This window comes from Pseudophryne corroboree, chromosome 6, assembly GCF_028390025.1.
Source record: "Pseudophryne corroboree isolate aPseCor3 chromosome 6, aPseCor3.hap2, whole genome shotgun sequence".
NCBI classification, from domain to species: Eukaryota; Metazoa; Chordata; class Amphibia; order Anura; family Myobatrachidae; genus Pseudophryne; species Pseudophryne corroboree.
Genome location: NC_086449.1, coordinates 123,814,190 through 123,832,662, shown reverse-complemented (window position 1 = coordinate 123,832,662; position 18,473 = coordinate 123,814,190). Strand labels below are relative to the sequence as shown.

The 18,473-nt window shown below is 47.6% G+C and overlaps 1 protein-coding gene across 2 annotated transcripts in view; it reads right to left on the bottom strand.

Moving 5' to 3' along the window:
- Nucleotides 1-18,473, bottom strand: part of REEP4 (receptor accessory protein 4) — a 45,166-nt gene that overhangs the window by 3,712 nt on the left and 22,981 nt on the right. For both annotated transcript variants that reach the window (XM_063931814.1, XM_063931815.1), the window contains exons 2-5: nucleotides 15,052-15,124; nucleotides 14,107-14,183; nucleotides 12,957-13,077; nucleotides 955-1,068 (exon numbers count right to left, since the gene is read on the bottom strand). In XM_063931814.1, coding sequence (XP_063787884.1) covers nucleotides 955-1,068; nucleotides 12,957-13,077; nucleotides 14,107-14,183; nucleotides 15,052-15,124 — 385 coding nt within the window. The remainder of the gene's footprint in view (nucleotides 1-954; nucleotides 1,069-12,956; nucleotides 13,078-14,106; nucleotides 14,184-15,051; nucleotides 15,125-18,473) is intronic.

Below are 18,473 nucleotides of genomic sequence, written 5' to 3'. Positions count from 1 at the left end.
TGAGCAAGAGCCGGAATTAGGAAAACCTCATGGGTACTCCTAATCTGCTTCTTTCCTGCATATCCTCCTCTATATACTATATTTGTGTAGCCGAACAGAACCTGCAATAAAGTCCGAGTTCAGTGGCCGTGCTGGATGCAAGTTTTGTTTTAAAGCGGCAATCATGTACAAGGCTAAACCATGCCTTATACATGATTGCCCCTTTAAAAAAACAAAACAAAACAAAAACCACACCCCTCAGAGTTCGGCCAGCATCCCACATGGCCGCCAATCTCGGACTTCATTACATCCCACCCTGTGTGTCTATATAGAGGTTTCTTTGCACATGTCAGGTCATTATGGGCGGTAAAGCTCGCTTGTGGTTTTTACATGCGCCTGAATGGGACGCGAACTACAAAAACAGAGGAAGTCCTGGCTGGATATCATGCGTAGCATCAGGTCACTAGGTTACGTCAGACCCTCATGGGTAATTTTAGGTCCACCTTTGTCATTATAATATAGTATATAATATATACCCTATACAAGAAAAGCATTTGTGCCAAATCACCAATAGATTTTATGTCCAAGCAAGCATGGTTCCCTAACCTTCTACTTTATTGCTCATCCCTATTGCTGTCTGGGATATCTCCAAATAGGTTTCCATGATTGTACAGTGCGGTGCAATACGATGGAGCAACAAACATTAAAGATAAGGAGTACTTTCACTTTCTGTCTCCAAGTGATGCTAGAATATGGACACATGGTATGGACACGGTGTAATACTGTATAAGTACATCCATACTTTTACCACAGCTGTTCTCTGCTGACAGCTCAGGGAACATAGACTGCTAGAAAGGCCTGTGTGATGGACAGATGATCTATCTACAAGGTCACTGGTGACTCCTAAATAAAGACTCTGCTAATTGCCACCTTGTGTTGGACAGTGCTGCATGGGATGGAGGTCTCAGGAAGTACCTTGGTAGCCGCTTGCACAGCTGCACTGGCTGCTATGTTCAGACCTTTCCGTCCAAGGGTCACAACCGACTCGTAGCTTCGTTCCTTTGCCTGCACAATATAAGAGTCTATCTCCTAGAAAGAGAAACAGAGATTTAGGTCAGGCATGTGAGACATTCACTGTGACATAGAAGAGGTTAACGCTCAGGTATTCCACAGGTCTCAGACGCTCTTCCTGCAGCTGTTCTCGGAGGTAAGAAACAGGTCAGGACAGAAGCAGCAGCCTGTGGAATTCAGTAGCAGCCTGCGGGGACAGCTGTCAGGGATGACACAGAGGAAAGGGGCCCAAGACAAATACAAGTTGAACTGAACGCCTGCTTGTGTATGTGCTTACTACAGCGATTCAGTGCAGATGGAAAACCACAGGTTGTCCTGTGTGAGCCGACACAGACATGGGTGGACACACGTTTCCCAGAAATATACACATTAGAGTAGGTGGACAATCTGAGATCTCCACTCTGTATAGCGGGTTTTCCTGGGACTTTTAGTTCCACAACAGATGGAGCACCACATGCTGTCCGAGCCGGAGTTCTAGTACGACTTGGTACTTTTCTAATCCAGCGCGGAACACACATCAGCAATGGCAGAAGGTTCTATTATATACCTCCCCCACGCCACTCATTTCCATGGCCACACATAGGGCTGGAATGTGACTAGAACACAATACTAAATGTCGGTATCTAACCAGCTACCTAACCAAACATTAGATTTAATTTAATAAATGTACACCAAGTATGAACGTCATGTAACATCTCATCTACAATAATAAAGAGACAATGACTTCCGGTGTAACCTGCACTTCTAAATCTGCACGTATTACATAGACTTTGTGTGAGACAGATTATAAGGAGCCGCTCTCGCACTCTGACTCACTGACCTATAAAGCTGAGGAGGATCGGGAACCTCACAGAGTAGCAGCATCCTCACTGGCCTGTCACTTGGGAATGTGGATATACCAGACATAATTAGCCTAGATCACATTATGTCCTCCCAGCTATGTATGACTGCTCAGTATTCTGGCAAGTCTAGCCATACATATGCTGACTATCAGCCTAGAAAACAAACTGCCCTAGATGTCCAGATTCTGCCTTATTCAGAAGAGTGGATGGAGCTGCAAGTCGCAAAGTACCGATGTTCAGAACACTGCGCCGGATGCCGTACTGTGCATGTGCAGTGCGGGTCTGCGACGGAGGACACACTATGGCACCAGACTGTCAGTGAAGGACAGTCTGATGGCGTTTTGAGGAGGGGAGGAGGTGGCTACAGCCTCTGTTTCCCAAAACGGAGGGTGGGACGTGGCCAGGATCTCCGTCAGAGGATGGACATTTCCTGTTCTCTTTGTCGCAGTTGTGGCGGCCAGCTTGTGTGACCCAATGGGTCATGCATCCAGCCGATGGTGTCAGATGATCCGATATTGCGTCCTAGGACCAATAATGCAGCAGGAGGCATGACGCTGCATTACCATATGAGCGCTATCGCTTCTGTTTCCATGTAGGCAGCAGCAATAGCAACTCCAACCACATCTGAATCAGGCCCAAGGTGGAGAATGCTATCAGATGGATAACGGCATCAGCCACTGTGTAATGGTGTATACACACGGCGAGATTTTGTCTTTCGATTTTGACTATATAGTCAAAATCGCAAGAAAAGTTAGTGCAAATCGTAAGGTGTTTTTACAAAGGGCCGAGCGACGCTTTTCAGTCGCTCTGCTGATCGGTGAGTGATTGACAGGAAGTGGGTGTTTCTGGGTGGTAACTGAGCATTTTCCGGGAGTGTGCTAAAAAACGCAGGCGTGCCAGACGAAAACGCGGGAGTGGCTGGGGAAACGGGGAGTGGCTGACCGAATGCAGGGAGTGTTAGTGACGTCAAACCAGGAACTAAACGGACTGAAGTGATCGCAATCTAGGAGTAGGTCTGGAGCTACTCAGAAACTGCAGGGAAAATTTTAATAGCAGAACTTCTAACCTTTCGTTAGCAATTCTGCTAAGCTAAGATACACTCCCAGAGGGCGGCGGCCTAGCGTGCAATGCTGCTAAAAGCAGCTAGCGAGCGATCAACTCGGAATGAGGGCCATGGTCTATAGCTCAAGAAAAGTTAATCAAAATCAGTGGTGCTGGGCTCTGGGGAGTTCAGGGGAAATCGCAAAGTGAAAATCGGGCATAGCAAGGATCTCACCGTGTGTACACACCTTAAGAAACAAATTTGCAGACCAGATATATGAGGCAGCTGCAACCCATTCCTTCAGTATGTCCACAAAATAAACTGGAGCTGTCCAATCTGTGGCCAAATTACACAACTGTAGCTTAATTCAATTGTGGGCGAAGTGCCATTACCACGGTGTTTAAATGCCGGCAATGGCAGCCCGGCTCGCACCCTTTGCCCAGCTGATTCGCACTCCATTCACTCAAATGTGCTCACTACCTTATGGGGTAGCAAACATTTGAGTGAGATCCCACCCATGTAAAGTGCAGCGGGTGTCTTTTGAATTCGGCCGGGCAAGATAATCACCCGCAACTGAATTCCCCCCATTGTGTTAATATATAGATATATCGTATCGTTGCCTGGAGAAGTAACAACACTCTCAGTAGATAAAGGAAGCTATGCCTAAGGAGGAAGCTGCACACACTAACACCACATAGAGGACCAGTGTTGGCAGAGACTTCTGTAATCTGACTAGAGATACTGGGCCTAACTCAGAGCAGCAGGCAATGCCAGTGTTCATGTAGGTGAGATTAGCCATGCCTAGCATGGAACACAGCACATGCGTTACCCTGAGTGTACGTACAACGGTGCTGTTGCAATTGGGATAGTCAGGACAAGTGTGGCGGAAAAAGGACAGGCATTCCTAGGCAGTGGCTAATAGTCCGTTCAGTGGGTGTACTATGGGAGTGATGGCAGGGTGTCAATGCAAGTGTCTGCATTCAGATACACAGCCATAGACATAGGGGGTCAGACAGACACTGCACCTGCCTTAGGGCTGGTGTAATTATCAATGGTCCAACCGATAAGGAGGCAACAGTCTGCATTACAGCGTGTACGGGCGTCTCAGTCACTGTACAGTACGCCATTTATATAAACTCACAGCGGGGCCACTGCCAATAGACGCAGCTGTATTTGCTTCAGGCACACTGTCAATGGCCTGACAAGCAGAGCGTTCCACCTAGGCTGGGCAGTGATCATGTTCTGATAGTATTACACCGTGAGGTCCCCTATGACATGCAGAGCATCATATCTAGGCTGGACAGTGATCATGTGCTTGTAGGGGACATCACTCTAATACTATGACATGCAGAGCGTCACACCTAGGCTGGACTGTGATCATGTGCTGGTAGGGGACATCACTCTGTAATACTATGACATGCAGAGCGTCACACCTAGGCTGGACTGTGATCATGTGCTGGTAGGGGACATCACTCTTTAATACCATGACACGCAGAGCGTCACACCTAGGCTGGACTGTGATCATGTGCTGGTAGGGGACATCACTCTAATACTATGACATGCAGAGCGTCACACCTAGGCTGGACTGTGATCATGTGCTGGTAGGGGACATCACTCTGTAATACTATGACATGCAGAGCGTCACACCTAGGCTGGACTGTGTACATGTGCTGGTAGGGGACATCACTCTGTGTAATACTATGACACGCAGAGCATCACACCTAGTCTGGACTGTGATCATGTGCTGGTAGGGGACATCACTCTGTAATACTATGACACGCAGAGCGTCACACCTAGGCTGGACTGTGTACATGTGCTGGTAGGGGACATCACTCTATAATACTATGACATGCAGAGCGTCACACCTAGGCTGGACTGTGTACATGTGCTGGTAGGGGACATCGCTCTGTGTAATACTATGACACGCAGAGCATCACACCTAGTCTGGACTGTGATCATGTGCTGGTAGGGGACATCACTCTGTAATACTATGACATGCAGAGCGTCACACCTAGGCTGGACTGTGATCATGTGCTGGTAGGGGACATCACTCTGTGTAATACTATGACACGCAGAGCGTCACACCTAGGCTGGACTGTGTACATGTGCTGGTAGGGGACATCACTCTGTAATACTATGACATGCAGAGCGTCACACCTAGGCTGGACTGTGATCATGTGCTGGTAGGGGACATCACTCTGTGTAATACTATGACATGCAGAGCGTCACACCTAGGCTTGACTGTGATCATGTGCTGGTAGGGGACATCACTCTGTGTAACAACCATAATTGAGCACACACACATGGTGGTGGGGGTGTGGGGCTCAGGATCACAGCCCCCGACTTTACACTCACAATATCAGACAGACCTAAATGCTAAGACTTTCTCTTCCCAGTTGAGCCTCACAGAACACAAGTCCCACAATGTATATTTCAGGTGACAAGAGGAAGTCTGCCCTTCCAGCATAGCACGGGTAAACTGGCCAAGATAGATCCAATGGGCCATCCACAGGAGGTGACTGAGAAGCTATTGACCACGATGTAGGTGCAATGTGTGACCTCTGCAAGAAGCCAGAGATTCTGAAGAAATCTACTCGAGCCGAAAGCACATCTGCTTTCTGAGCCAAAATGAGAAGCACTTGTCACAAGAGGACCATTAAGTGTCCAAGGCTTAGAGGTAAGCACACTCCACACTGGTATGTGCAGAAAACAATCCATCATCTAAAAAAATATTACATCAGTATTTTAAGGAATGTAAAGTAACAGTTTAGGAGCAATTAAAATACCACTCAGAACATATACAGCTGTATAATTTCAGAGTGCAAAGCTTTCTGAATTATTGGCACGTGCTAATTATACAGGTGCCACTTCAATGTTAGACTCCGCCCACCTGGCAGACCGCGGAGAGTTTGGTTATCTGGAGCGAGATGGGAGCTGGTGTTGCTATGTGAGAGCCTGTGACTGGCTGCCAGCTGTCCAAGGACAGAGAACAAAGTGGGCAACATACAAGCAGTGGAGAGGGGAAGAAGAGAGAGGAGACCATTTCTCATTATCAAGTGGCACAAGTACTCACGAGATTCAATAAGTTTCCTAATAATGTGAAGAGGACAATACCAACCAACAGAAGCAACAACTAGACATGAGTGTCATTACATACCCAGAAAGGGCATCTGCACAAGAAATAAGTGCTTCATTGGCACCACATTAACTGGAAGCGTGCTCACAAGTTGGTGCCTTTTAGGAAAGGAAGAAAATAAGAATTTACTTACCGATAATTCTATTTCTCATAGTCCGTAGTGGATGCTGGGAACTCCGTAAGGACCATGGGGAATAGCGGCTCCGCAGGAGACTGGGCACATCTAAAGAAAGCTTTAGGATCACCTGGTGTGCACTGGCTCCTCCCCCTATGACCCTCCTCCAAGCCTCAGTTAGGATACTGTGCCCGGACGAGCGTACACAATAAGGAAGGATTTTGAATCCCGGGTAAGACTCATACCAGCCACACCAATCACACTGTACAACTTGTGATCTGAACCCAGTTAACAGCATGATAATAGAGGAGCCTCTAGAAAAGATGGCTCACTACAACAATAACCCGAATTTTTTGGTAACAATAATTATGTACCAGTATTGCAGACAATCCGCACTTGGGATGGGCGCCCAGCATCCACTACGGACTACGAGAAATAGAATTATCGGTAAGTAAATTCTTATTTTCTCTGACGTCCTAGTGGATGCTGGGAACTCCGTAAGGACCATGGGGATTATACCAAAGCTCCCAAACGGGCGGGAGAGTGCGGATGACTCTGCAGCACCGAATGAGAGAACTCCAGGTCCTCCTCAGCCAAGATATCAAATTTGTAGAATTTTACAAACGTATTTGCTCCTGACCAAGTAACTGCTCGGCAAAGTTGTAAAGCCGAGACCCCTCGGGCAGCTGCCCAAGATGAGCCCACCTTCCTTGTGGAGTGGGCATTTTAAGATTTTTGGCTGTGGCAGGCCTGCCACAGAATGTGCAAGCTGAATTGTACTACAAATCCAACGAGCAATCGTCTGCTTAGAAGCAGGAGCACCCAGTTTGTTGGGTGCATACAGGATAAACAGCGAGTCAGAATTTCTGACTCCAGCCGTCCTGGAAACATGTATTTTCAGGGTCCTGACCACGTCAAGCAACTTGGAATCCTCCAAGTCCTTAGTAGCCGCAGGTACCACAATAGGTTGGTTCATGTGAAATGCAGAAACCACCTTAGGTAGAAAATTTGAGGACGAGTCCTCAATTCTGCCCTTTCAGAATGAAATATTAAGTAAGGGCTTTTATATGATAAAACCGCCAATTCTGACACCCGCCTGGCTGAAACCAGGGCTAACTCGTCACTTCCATGTGAGATATTTTAAGTCCACAGTGGTGAGTGGTTCAAACCAATGTGACTTTAGGAAAACTCAACACAACATTGAGATCCCCAAGGTGCCACTGGAGGCACAAAAGGAGACTGTATATGCAGTACCCCTTTTACAAATGTCTGAACTTCAGGCACTGAAGCCAGTTCTTTTTGGAAGAAAATCGACAGGGCCGAAATTTGAACCTTAATGGACCCTAATTTTAGGCCCATAGACAGTCCTGTTTGTAGGAAATGGAGGAAACGACCCAGTTGTAATTCCTCTGTAGGGGCCTTCTTGGCCTCACCCCACGCAACATATTTTCGCCAAATGCGGTGATAATGTTTTGCGGTTACGTCTTTCCTGGCCTTGACCAGGGTAGGGATCTTCAGGATCCGGCGTTCAACCGCCATGCCGTCAAACGCAGCCGCGGTAAGTCTTGGAACAGACAAGGCCCTTGCTGGAGCAGGTCCTTTCTTAGAGGTAGAGGCCACGGTTCGTCCGTGAGCATCTCTTGAAGTTCCGGATACCAAGTCCTTCTTGGCCAATCCGGAACCACGAGTATAGTTCTTACTCCTCTCCTTCTTATGATTCTCAGTACTTTTGGTATGAGGGGCAGAGGAGGGAACACATACACTGACTGGTACACCCACGGTGTTACCAGAGCGTCCACCGCTATTGCCTGAGGGTCCCTTGACCTGGCGCAATATCTGTCTAGTTTTTTGTTTAGACGGGACGCCATTATGTCCACCTTTTGTTTTCCCAACGGTTTACAATCAGGTGGAAGACTTCTGGGTGAAGTCCCCACTCTCCCGGGTGAAGGTCGTGTCTGCTGAGGAAGTCTGCTTCCCAGTTGTCCACTCCCGGAATGAACACTGCTGACAGTGCTATCACATGATTTTCCGCCCAGCGAAAATCCTTGCAGCTTCTGCCATTGCCCTCCTGCTTCTCGTGCCGCCCGGTCTGTTTACGTGGGCGACTGACGTGATGTTGTCCGATTGGATCAATACCGCCTGACCCTGAAGCAGGGGTTTCGCTTGACTTAGGGCATTGTAAATGGCCCTTAGTTCCAGAATGTTTATATGAAGAGATGTCTCCAGGCTTGACCATAAGCCCTGGAAATTCCTTCCCTGTGTGACTGCTCCCCAGCCTCGCAGGCTGGCATCCGTGGCCACCAGGACCCAGTCCCGAATGCCGAATCTGCGGCCCTCTAGAAGATGAGCACTCTGCAACCACCACAGGAGGGATACCCTTGTCCCTGGTGACAGGGTTATCCGCTGAAGCATCTGAAGATGCGACCCGGACCATTTGTCCAGAAGGTTCCACTGTGCGTGGAATCTGCCGAATGGGATTGCTTCGTAGGAAGCCACCATTTTTACCCAGAACCCTTGTGCATTGATGCACTGAGACTTGGTTCGGTTTTAGGAGGTTCCTGACTAGCTCGGATAACTCCCTGGCTTTCTCCTCCGGGAGAAGCACCTTCTTTCTGGACTATGTCCAGAATCATCCCTAGGAACAGAAGACAAGTCGTCGGAACCAGCTGCGATTTTGGAATATTGAAAATCCAATCGTGCTGCCGCAACACTACCTGATCTAGTGCTACACCGATCTCCAACTGTTCCCTGGATCTTACCCTTATCAGGGAATCGTCCAAGTAAAGGATAACTAAAATTCCCTTCCTTCGAAGGAATATCATCATTTCGGTCATTACTTCAGTAAAGACCCGGGGTGCCGTGGACCATCCCTACGGCAGCGTCCGAACCGATACAGTTCTGTACCATAACCTGAAATACCCTTGGTGAGAAGGGTAAATTTTGACATGAAGGTAAGCCTCCTTGATGTCCCGAGACATCATGTAGTCCCCTTCTTCCAGGTTTGCAATCACTGCTCTGAGTGACTCAATTTTGAATTTGAACCTCTGTATGCAAGTGTTCAAAGATTTTAGATTTTAGATTTTAAAATCGGTCTCACCGAGCCGTCTGGCTTCGGTACCACAATAGTGTGGAATAATACCCCGTTCCCTGTTGCAGGAGGGGTACCTTGATTATCACCTGCTGGGAATACAGCTTGTGAATGGCTTCCAAAACTGCCTCCCTGTCAGCGGGAGACGTCGGTAAAACAGACTTTTGGAAACGGCGAGGGGAATACGTCTCGAATTCCAATTTGTACCCCTGAAATATTATCTGAAGGATCCAGGGGTCTACTTGCGAGTGAGCCCACTGCGCACTGAAATTCATTGAGAACGGGACCCCACCGTGCCTGAATTTGTAAAGCCCTAGCGTCATACTGAGGGCTTGGCAGCGGCGGAAAAGGGTTTCTGTTCCTTGGAACTGGCTGATCTCTGCAGCCATTTTCCTCTCCCTCTGTCACGAGCAGAAAAGAGGAACCCTTTTGTCCGCTTGCCAACCAGAACTGCGCCTGATAATACGGCGTCTTATTTTGAGAGGCGACCTGGGGTACATCCCCTCTTTTAAGGCAATACTTCCAAATGCCGTTTGGAATCCGCATCACCTGACCACTTTACTGGAATAATTGGACAACGCACTTATACTTGATGCCAGTCGGCAAATATTCCGCTGTGCATCCTGCATATATAGAAATGCATCTTTTAATTGCTCTATAGGCAATAATATACTGTCCTTATCTAGGATATCATATTTCCAGTCAGGGAATCCGACCACGCCAACCCAGCACTGCACATCCAGGCTGAGGCGATTGCTGGTCGCAGTATAACACCAGTATGTGTGTAAATACATTTTAGGATACGCTCCTGCTTTCTATCAGCAGGATCCTTAAGGGCGGCCATCTCAGGAGAGGGTAGAGCCCTTGTTTTTACAAGCGTGTGAGCGCTTTATCCACCCTAGGGGGTGTTTCCCAACGCACCCTAACCTCTGGCGGGAAAAGGTATACTGCCAATAACTTTTTAGAAAATATCAATTGTTATCGGGGGGAAACCCACGCATCATCACACACCTCATTTTATTTCTCAGATTCAGGAAAACTACAGGAAGTTTTTCCTCACCAAACATAATACCCCTTTTTTTTGGTGGTATTCATATTATCAGAAAAGTGTAAACTTTTTCCATTGCCTCAATCATGCAATGTGTGGCCCTATTGGAAATCACGGTTGTCTCTTCACCGTCGACACAGGAGTCAGTACCCCTGTCGGCGTCTGTATCTGAGGTAACGGGTGCTTTAGGGCCCCTGTATGAGACGTCTGGACATGCACAAGCTGAGTAGCCGGCTGTCTCATGTCAACCACTGTCTTTTATACAAAGCTGACACTGTCACGCAATTTCAACAGTACATCCACTCAGGTGTCGACCCCCTAGGGGGTGACAACACAATTTCAGACACTCTACTCCGTCTCCTCATCATTTTTCTCCTCATACATGTCGACACCAACGTACCGACACACAGCACACACACAGGGAATGCTCTGATAGAGGACAGGACCCCACTAGCCCTTTGGGGAGACAGAGGGAGAGTTTGCCAGCACACACCAGAGCGCTATATATATACAGGGATAACCTTATATAAGTGTTTTTCCCTTTATAGCTGCTGTATTGTTATATACTGCGCCTAATTTGTGCCCCCCTCTCTTTTTTAACCCCTTTCTGTAGTGTAGTGACTGCAGGGGAGAGCCAGGGAGCTTCCCTCCAACTGAGCTGTGAGGGAAAATGGCGCCAGTGTGCTGAGGAGATAGGCTCCGCCCCTTTCTCGGCGTCCTTATCATCCTTTTTCTGTATGTTTTGGCAGGGGTTAAATGCATCCATATAGCCCAGGAGTTATATGTGATGCATTTATTTTAGCCATATAAGGTTTTTTTATCGATTTATTGCGTCTCAGGGCGCTGCCCCCCCCAGCGCCCTGCACCCTCAGTGACCGGAGTGTGAAGTGTGCTGAGAGCAATGGCGCACAGCTGCGGTGCTGTGCGCTACCTTATCTGAAGACAGGATCGTCTTCTGCCGCCGATTTTTCCGGACCTCTTCGCTCTTCTGGCTCTGTAAGGGGGACGGCGGCGCGGCTCCGGTGACCCATCCAGGCTGAACCTGTGATCGTCCCTCTGGAGCTAATGTCCAGTAGCCTAAGAAGCCCAATCCACTCTGCACGCAGGTGAGTTCGCTTCTTCTCCCCTTAGTCCCTCGATGCAGTGAGCCTGTTGCCAGCAGGTCTCACTGAAAATAATAAACCTAAACTAAAACTTTCACAAAGAGCTCAGGAGAGCCCCTAGTGTGCACCCTTCTCGTCGGGCACAGAAATCTAACTGAGGCTTGGAGGAGGGTCATAGGGGGAGGAGCCAGTGCACACCAGGTGATCCTAAAGCTTTCTTTAGATGTGCCCAGTCTCCTGCGGAGCCGCTATTCCCCATGGTCCTTACGGAGTTCCCAGCATCCACTAGGACGTCAGAGAAATAGAAGAAACGGAGCAACACTATGCAGGGATTTTCTGTCTCAAATTCTTTAAGCTATTATTTTATTTGGTCACTCCATTCACATATATGCATAGGCTTCGGAATTTGAGGAAGAAGACCACACTGGTGTCCAACACAGCCACAATGTAAAATACTTTTGGTTTCTCTAATTTCATATATCGCTCTTTCCTTCACCCAATTTTATATTATTTAGTTTAAGGAACACAAGACTCCGGCAGCACTGTGCATGTAACTCCAGTCATTAGCAGCCGTCCTCGGGATCCCTGTACAGCACACAAGGGAATACTGCTCACAGACAAGACATGATTTCCACTCAATGCAATCTGCTAAATCCTTTTTTTCAAAATGTAAAGGGGGCTGTAGTTACTACTGCATATTAAGAAGCTCATCATTTGCCTGGGTTACACCTCATAGCCACTAGTGTTATTTGTAAGTGCTTAACTTGTGTAATTAACACCAAAACTCACTAAGATGGTTATGACAGGTACATGTCCCCTGTCATTGTTTGTGGTGTCACCATATGTAACGCTTGCAGGCACCATGTCAGCTTTCCATTGCAGAAGAACAAGTCCCTCAGTGTGATGTACCGGGGTCCCAATAAAGACAGTGACGTCATTTCCCTGGAGTTTCCTCCTCAGCGTGATGTATTGGAGGCCTAACACTGGCAGTGATGTCATTTCTCTGGGTTTCCTCATCAATGTCATATAATGGTGGCCTAAGACAGTGATGTCATTTTCCTTGGGTTTCCTCCTCAGCGTGATGTATTGGAGGCCTAACACTGGCAGCGTTGTCATTTCTCTGGGTTTCCTCATCAATGTCATATAATGGTGGCCTAAGACAGTGATGTCATTTTCCTTGGGTTTCCTCCTCAGCGTGATGTATTGGAGGCCTAACACGCAGTGATGTCATTTCTCTGGGTTGACCCTGTCAGTGTAATGTATTGGAGGCCTAATATAGACAGTAACGTCACTGTTTTGGGTTGTCCCCTCAGTGTGATGTACTCGCGGCCTAATGTACTCGGGGGCCTAATAAGAACAGAGTTGTTCTATATTTCTCTGGCCGCGTTCTTATGTGTGATATATACAATATATAGTAAGATGTAGCCCAGTAAGGTGTGCAAAATAGTGGTGGTGGGATGAGGAGGTAATGAGTTACTGCTAGGTGCACATATATGAAGGGTGAGGGGATGCAGATATATTCTCAGGATTACCTTCTCCCTCAGGGATAAGGCAGGATGCACACACTTCCTGTACAGAAGGCTGGCTCCTCTTGTGTACGGAGACAGCAGCCATATCACAAAGGCCATTTTAATCTCATAGTAAAATGGGAACCTGTGGAAAATAGAGAATGGATAATGAGGGACAGCAAGAGATAATGGGGAGAATAAAGGACACACAATACTTATAAAGAGGAGAATTAGGTACATTCCAGGAATCCTTCACATTTTATACAACGACTCACAGAGACTGCATGAGAATACAACATTGGTATAGGAAGAGTTAGGAAGAGGTGAATTCATGTTCATAGATGCATTAAATGGCCCTACACATGATAATGCTTCTATGTTGATGCTAGCAATCACTATTGCAATATACATTCCTGTAAATGATCTGAAAACACAGGACATTACTGAAAGAAAGTATTACTTAATGGACAGTAACATCTGTTTCGGCTCTTGGTATGGACTAAATGGCTGAAAGTGCCGCAGTGCATTATACAGATGAAACAGGCGCAGCAGGAATGAGGGCTGTGTGTAACTTCCCATACGTAGGGGGAGAATATGAATGGCACGCAGTAAGTAAGTAGCCAGCAAGCAGACAGCCATGACACTATGGAAGATGAGAAAACAATGGGCCGGATTCAGAGAAGGGTGTGAATGGTTTTACAGTTTCGATTTAGTACGCGCCGGTTGTGTAAAACTATGCATATGTCACACCCACTGGGATTTGTAAAGAGATGGCCACTGGAGGCGCTTAAGGTCTGTCATTTGTGTATGAAAAACACAGACATTGGACGCACATCAATAATCGTCCTTCTGATTAAACCCTATGATCATGCAGCATGACTGCCGGAAGACCTCGGATCCTTATTAACCGGGTATGGGATGGCAGTAGTAAATTGTAACAAACGCTCCATGTCTGTCACTCATTTTGCATATAAATACTCAATGCGACCGCTGTTGCAATCTCATAGCGCTACAGACACATGAGCAAGGGAGAAAAAAACAAAAAACTGATCGCAACATGGATATCGCTTCTATCTCTGAATGAGGCGCATCACTGCCATACCGAATGTGACATGGGTGGCTAAAGAGTAGGTAAGACAGAGCGTAGGAAGGTACCACATGGCAGCTCTCTTACCAGGACATAAATATGTCTGTAAACGTTTCTACCGTCATGAACAGAGAGAAGACTATCCAGTACATCATCCAGCGCACCTGAGAAGCAGAAGGGAAGATATGGATAAACTGAACTAAAGATGGCTGATTTTGGTTAAGTTTGTCCCACCCCGAGGCTCATACGATCAGCTGAAGTCAGGTGCCGGACTGTTGCACTTATGAGGAGAACAAGCTGGATAATGGACTGAGGAATCCACCTATTACTTGTTATATGTAGTAATCAGATTGTCAGTGGTCGCTGATGAGGAAACCTCTGAAGAAGCATGGTGGCCTGCCTCACAGTCCCTCTCAAAATGCTACCTCATTTAGTGACTATGGGGTTCATGTATCATGTAGTGAAAATAGTGATGTGAACAGTTGTGAAGTTACCCACTGTAACCAATCCGCTTTGAGGAGGCATTTATCAAGTACAGTCTATAAAATGAAAGGTAGATGCCGATTGGTTGATATGGGCAACGTCTGCACTCGTTACACTGGCTGTTTACATCAACACCCCCCCTCCCCTTCCCCGAGTGTTTATGGGGTCCGTTATTACATGTGGCAGCTGTGTGCAGTGTCATAGCTAGGGAAATGTCACTGTATGCGCAGCTCAACCAAGGCGCAGCATGCGCAAACATCCACTCTTGCCCCGTATTGTTCTGGGAACCTTCTCTGTAGAAGCAGACATCTTGCCCCCAGATGCATGTGCCACAGTAGTAATCCTGGCTCAGTGGTTAAAGCGGCTTTTTTTTACTTTGTCAATTACATCAGGTGGATGCAAGGACCTGATCCCTTCACTGGGGACCAGCGCCTCATGTATATGGCTCATAGAGAGCTTCAGCGATGTCGCTGTCTTCCAGTGAACTCAGCCTGCAGAATACTGTCTGTAATCTATGTAAAACACACAAGGTCAGCGACGTATACTCACATATTCACGAACATTCTTGGTTTTTACGGCTTTGTACGAGGAATACGCAGGATACAACAAACCGAAGACAAGCCTGCAGAACAAGGACAAAGTGACAACAGTTTGACACATAACAAGTGAAAGAAAAACAACTCAAGCAATACAGACACAAACCAAACCCTCACTACCACCAACACACTGTGCTGTATACAGCACACATACGAGCAATATTACAGGCCCAGACAAAGCGCACACCCAAAATGATGCTTACCCCAACAGGATAGGCAAAATAGTGGTTAACTACATGCCAGTACAAAGCACATATAAACCTAGGATTTGGAATCCACTCATAGGCTGTGACCCGGAAAATTACTAATTTATTTTTATGGCACCACAAGGTTTTCATAGTGCCGTATGTGAAGGGGATAGAACATACAACAATGGGGGTAATTAAGAGTTGATCGCAGCAGCAAATTTGTTAGCAGTTGGGCAAAACCATGTGCACTGCAGGGGGGCAGATATAACATTTGCAGAGAGAGTTAAGGGCCGTATTTACACACGTCTCTCCCTCCGCTCAGCACAGCGCAATGTGTGCCGAGCGCGCGGGGGTAGACGGGGGTTGGGTGCGCTCACTTCACCCAGCGGGTGAATTGAGCGACCTGCTAGATTCTGGCACCTGCTAGAATCTAGCACCAGCGATAGCGATGCACAGGGCCGCGCATCACTATCGCTGTGGCGGTACACACGGAGAAATCACAGCTTAAAATCTAAGCAATCTAGTCAGATTGCTTAGATTTTAAGCAGCGATTGCTCCGTGAGTACCCCCCTTTAGATTTGGGTGGGGTGTGTTCAAACTGAAATCTAAATTGCAGTGTAAAAAAAAATAAGAATTTACTTACCGATAATTCTATTTCTCATAGTCCGTAGTGGATGCTGGGGACTCCGAAAGGACCATGGGGAATAGCGGCTCCGCAGGAGACTGGGCACAAAGTAAAAGCTTTAGGACTAGCTGGTGTGCACTGGCTCCTCCCCCTATGACCCTCCTCCAAGCCTTAGTTAGGATACTGCGCCCGGACGAGCGTACACAATAAGGAAGGATTTTGAATCCCGGGTAAGACTCATACCAGCCACACCAATCACACCGTACAACCTGTGATCTGAACCCAGTTAACAGCATGATAACAGAAGGAGCCTCTGAAAAGATGGCTCACAACAATAACAACCCGATTTTTTTGTAACAATAACTATGTACAAGTATTGCAGACAATCCGCACTTGGGATGGGCGCCCAGCATCCACTACGGACTATGAGAAATAGAATTATCGGTAAGTAAATTCTTATTTTCTCTAACGTCCTAGTGGATGCTGGGGACTCCGAAAGGACCATGGGGATTATACCAAAGCTCCCAAACGGGCGGGAGAGTGCGGATGACTCTGCAGCACCGAATGAGAGAACTCCAGGTCCTCCTCAGCCAGGGTATCAAATTTGTAGAATTTAGCAAACGTGTTTGCCCCTGACCAAGTAGCTGCTCGGCAAAGTTGTAAAGCCGAGACCCCTCGGGCAGCCGCCCAAGATGAGCCCACTTTCCGTGTGGAATGGGCTTTTACAGATTTTGGCTGTGGCAGGCCTGCCACAGAATGTGCAAGCTGAATTGTACTGCAAATCCAACGAGCAATCGTCTGCTTAGAAGCAGGAGCACCCAGCTTGTTGGGTGCATACAGGATAAACAGCGAGTCAGATTTTCTGACTCCAGCCGTCCTGGAAACATATATTTTCAGGGCCCTGACTACGTCCAGCAACTTGGAATCCTCCAAGTCCCTAGTAGCCGCAGGCACCACAATAGGTTGTTTTAAGTGAAATGCTGAAAACACCTTAGGGAGAAATTGAGGACGAGTCCTCAATTCCGCCCTGTCCGAATGGAAAATCAGATAAGGGCTTTTACAGGATAAAGCCGCCAATTCTGACACGCGCCTGGCCCAGGCCAGGGCCAACAGCATGACCACTTTCCATGTGAGATATTTTAACTCCACAGATTTAAGTGGTTCAAACCAATGTGACTTTTGGAATCCAAAAAAAAAAAAAAAACTACATTGAGATCCCAAGTGCCACAAAAGGAGGCGGTATATGCAGTACCCCTTTTACAAACGTCTGAACTTCAGGGACTGAAGCTAGTTCTTTTTGGAAGAAAATTGACAGGGCCGAAATTTGAACCTTAATGGACCCCAATTTCAGGCCCATAGACACTCCTGTTTGCAGGAAATGTAGGAATCGACCCAGTCGAATTTCCACCGTCGGGCCTTACTGGCCTCGCACCACGCAACATATTTTCGCCAATTGCGGTGATAATGTTTTTGCGGTTACATCCTTCCTGGCTTTGATCAGGATAGGGATGACTTCATCCGGAATGCCCTTTTTCCTTCAGGATCCGGCGTTCAACCGCCATGCCGTCAAACGCAGCCGCGGTAAGTCTTGGAACAGACAGGGTCCTTGCTGGAGCAGGTCCCTTCTTAGAGGTAGAGGCCACGGATCCTCCGTGAGCATCTCTTGAAGTTCCGGTTACCAAGTCCTTCTTGGCCAATCCGGAGCCACGAATATAGTGCTTACTCCTCACCATCTTATCAATCTCAGTACCTTGGGTATGAGAGGCAGAGGAGGAAACACATACCCTGACTGGTACACCCACGGTGTTACCAGAGCGTCTACAGCTATTGCCTGAGGGTCCCTGGACCTGGCGCAATACCTGTCGAGTTTTTCCCAACGGTTTATAATCCTGTGGAAGACTTCTGGGTGAAGTCCCCACTCTCCCCGGGTGGAGGTCGTGCTGAGGAAGTCTGCTTCCCAGTTGTCCACTCCCGGAATGAATACTGCTGACAGTGCTATCCCATGATTTTCCGCCCAGCGAAGAATCCTTGCAGCTTCTGTCATTGCCCTTCTGCTTCTTGTGCCACCCTGTCTGTTTACGTGGGTGACTGCCGTGATGTTGTCCGACTGGATCAACACCGGCTGTCCTTGAAGCAAAGGTCTTGCTAAGCTTAGAGCATTGTAAATGTCCCTTAGCTTCAGGATATTTATGTGAAGTGATGTCTCCAGGCTTGACCATAAGTCCTGGATATTCCTTCCCTGTGTGACTGCTCCCCAGCCTCGCAGGCTGGCATCCGTGGTTACCAGGACCCAGTCCTGAATGCCGAATCTGCGGCCCTCTAGAAGATGAGCACTCTGCAACCACCACAGGAGGGACACCCTTGTCCTTGGTGACAGGGTTATCCGCTGATGCATCTGAAGATGCGACCCGGACCATTTGTCCAGCAGGTCCCACTGGAAAGTTCTTGCGTGGAATCTGCCAAATGGGATTGCTTCGTAGGAAGCCCCCATTTTACCCAGAACCCTTGTGCATTGATGCACTGAGACTTGGCTCGGTTTGAGGAGGTTCCTGACTAGCTCGG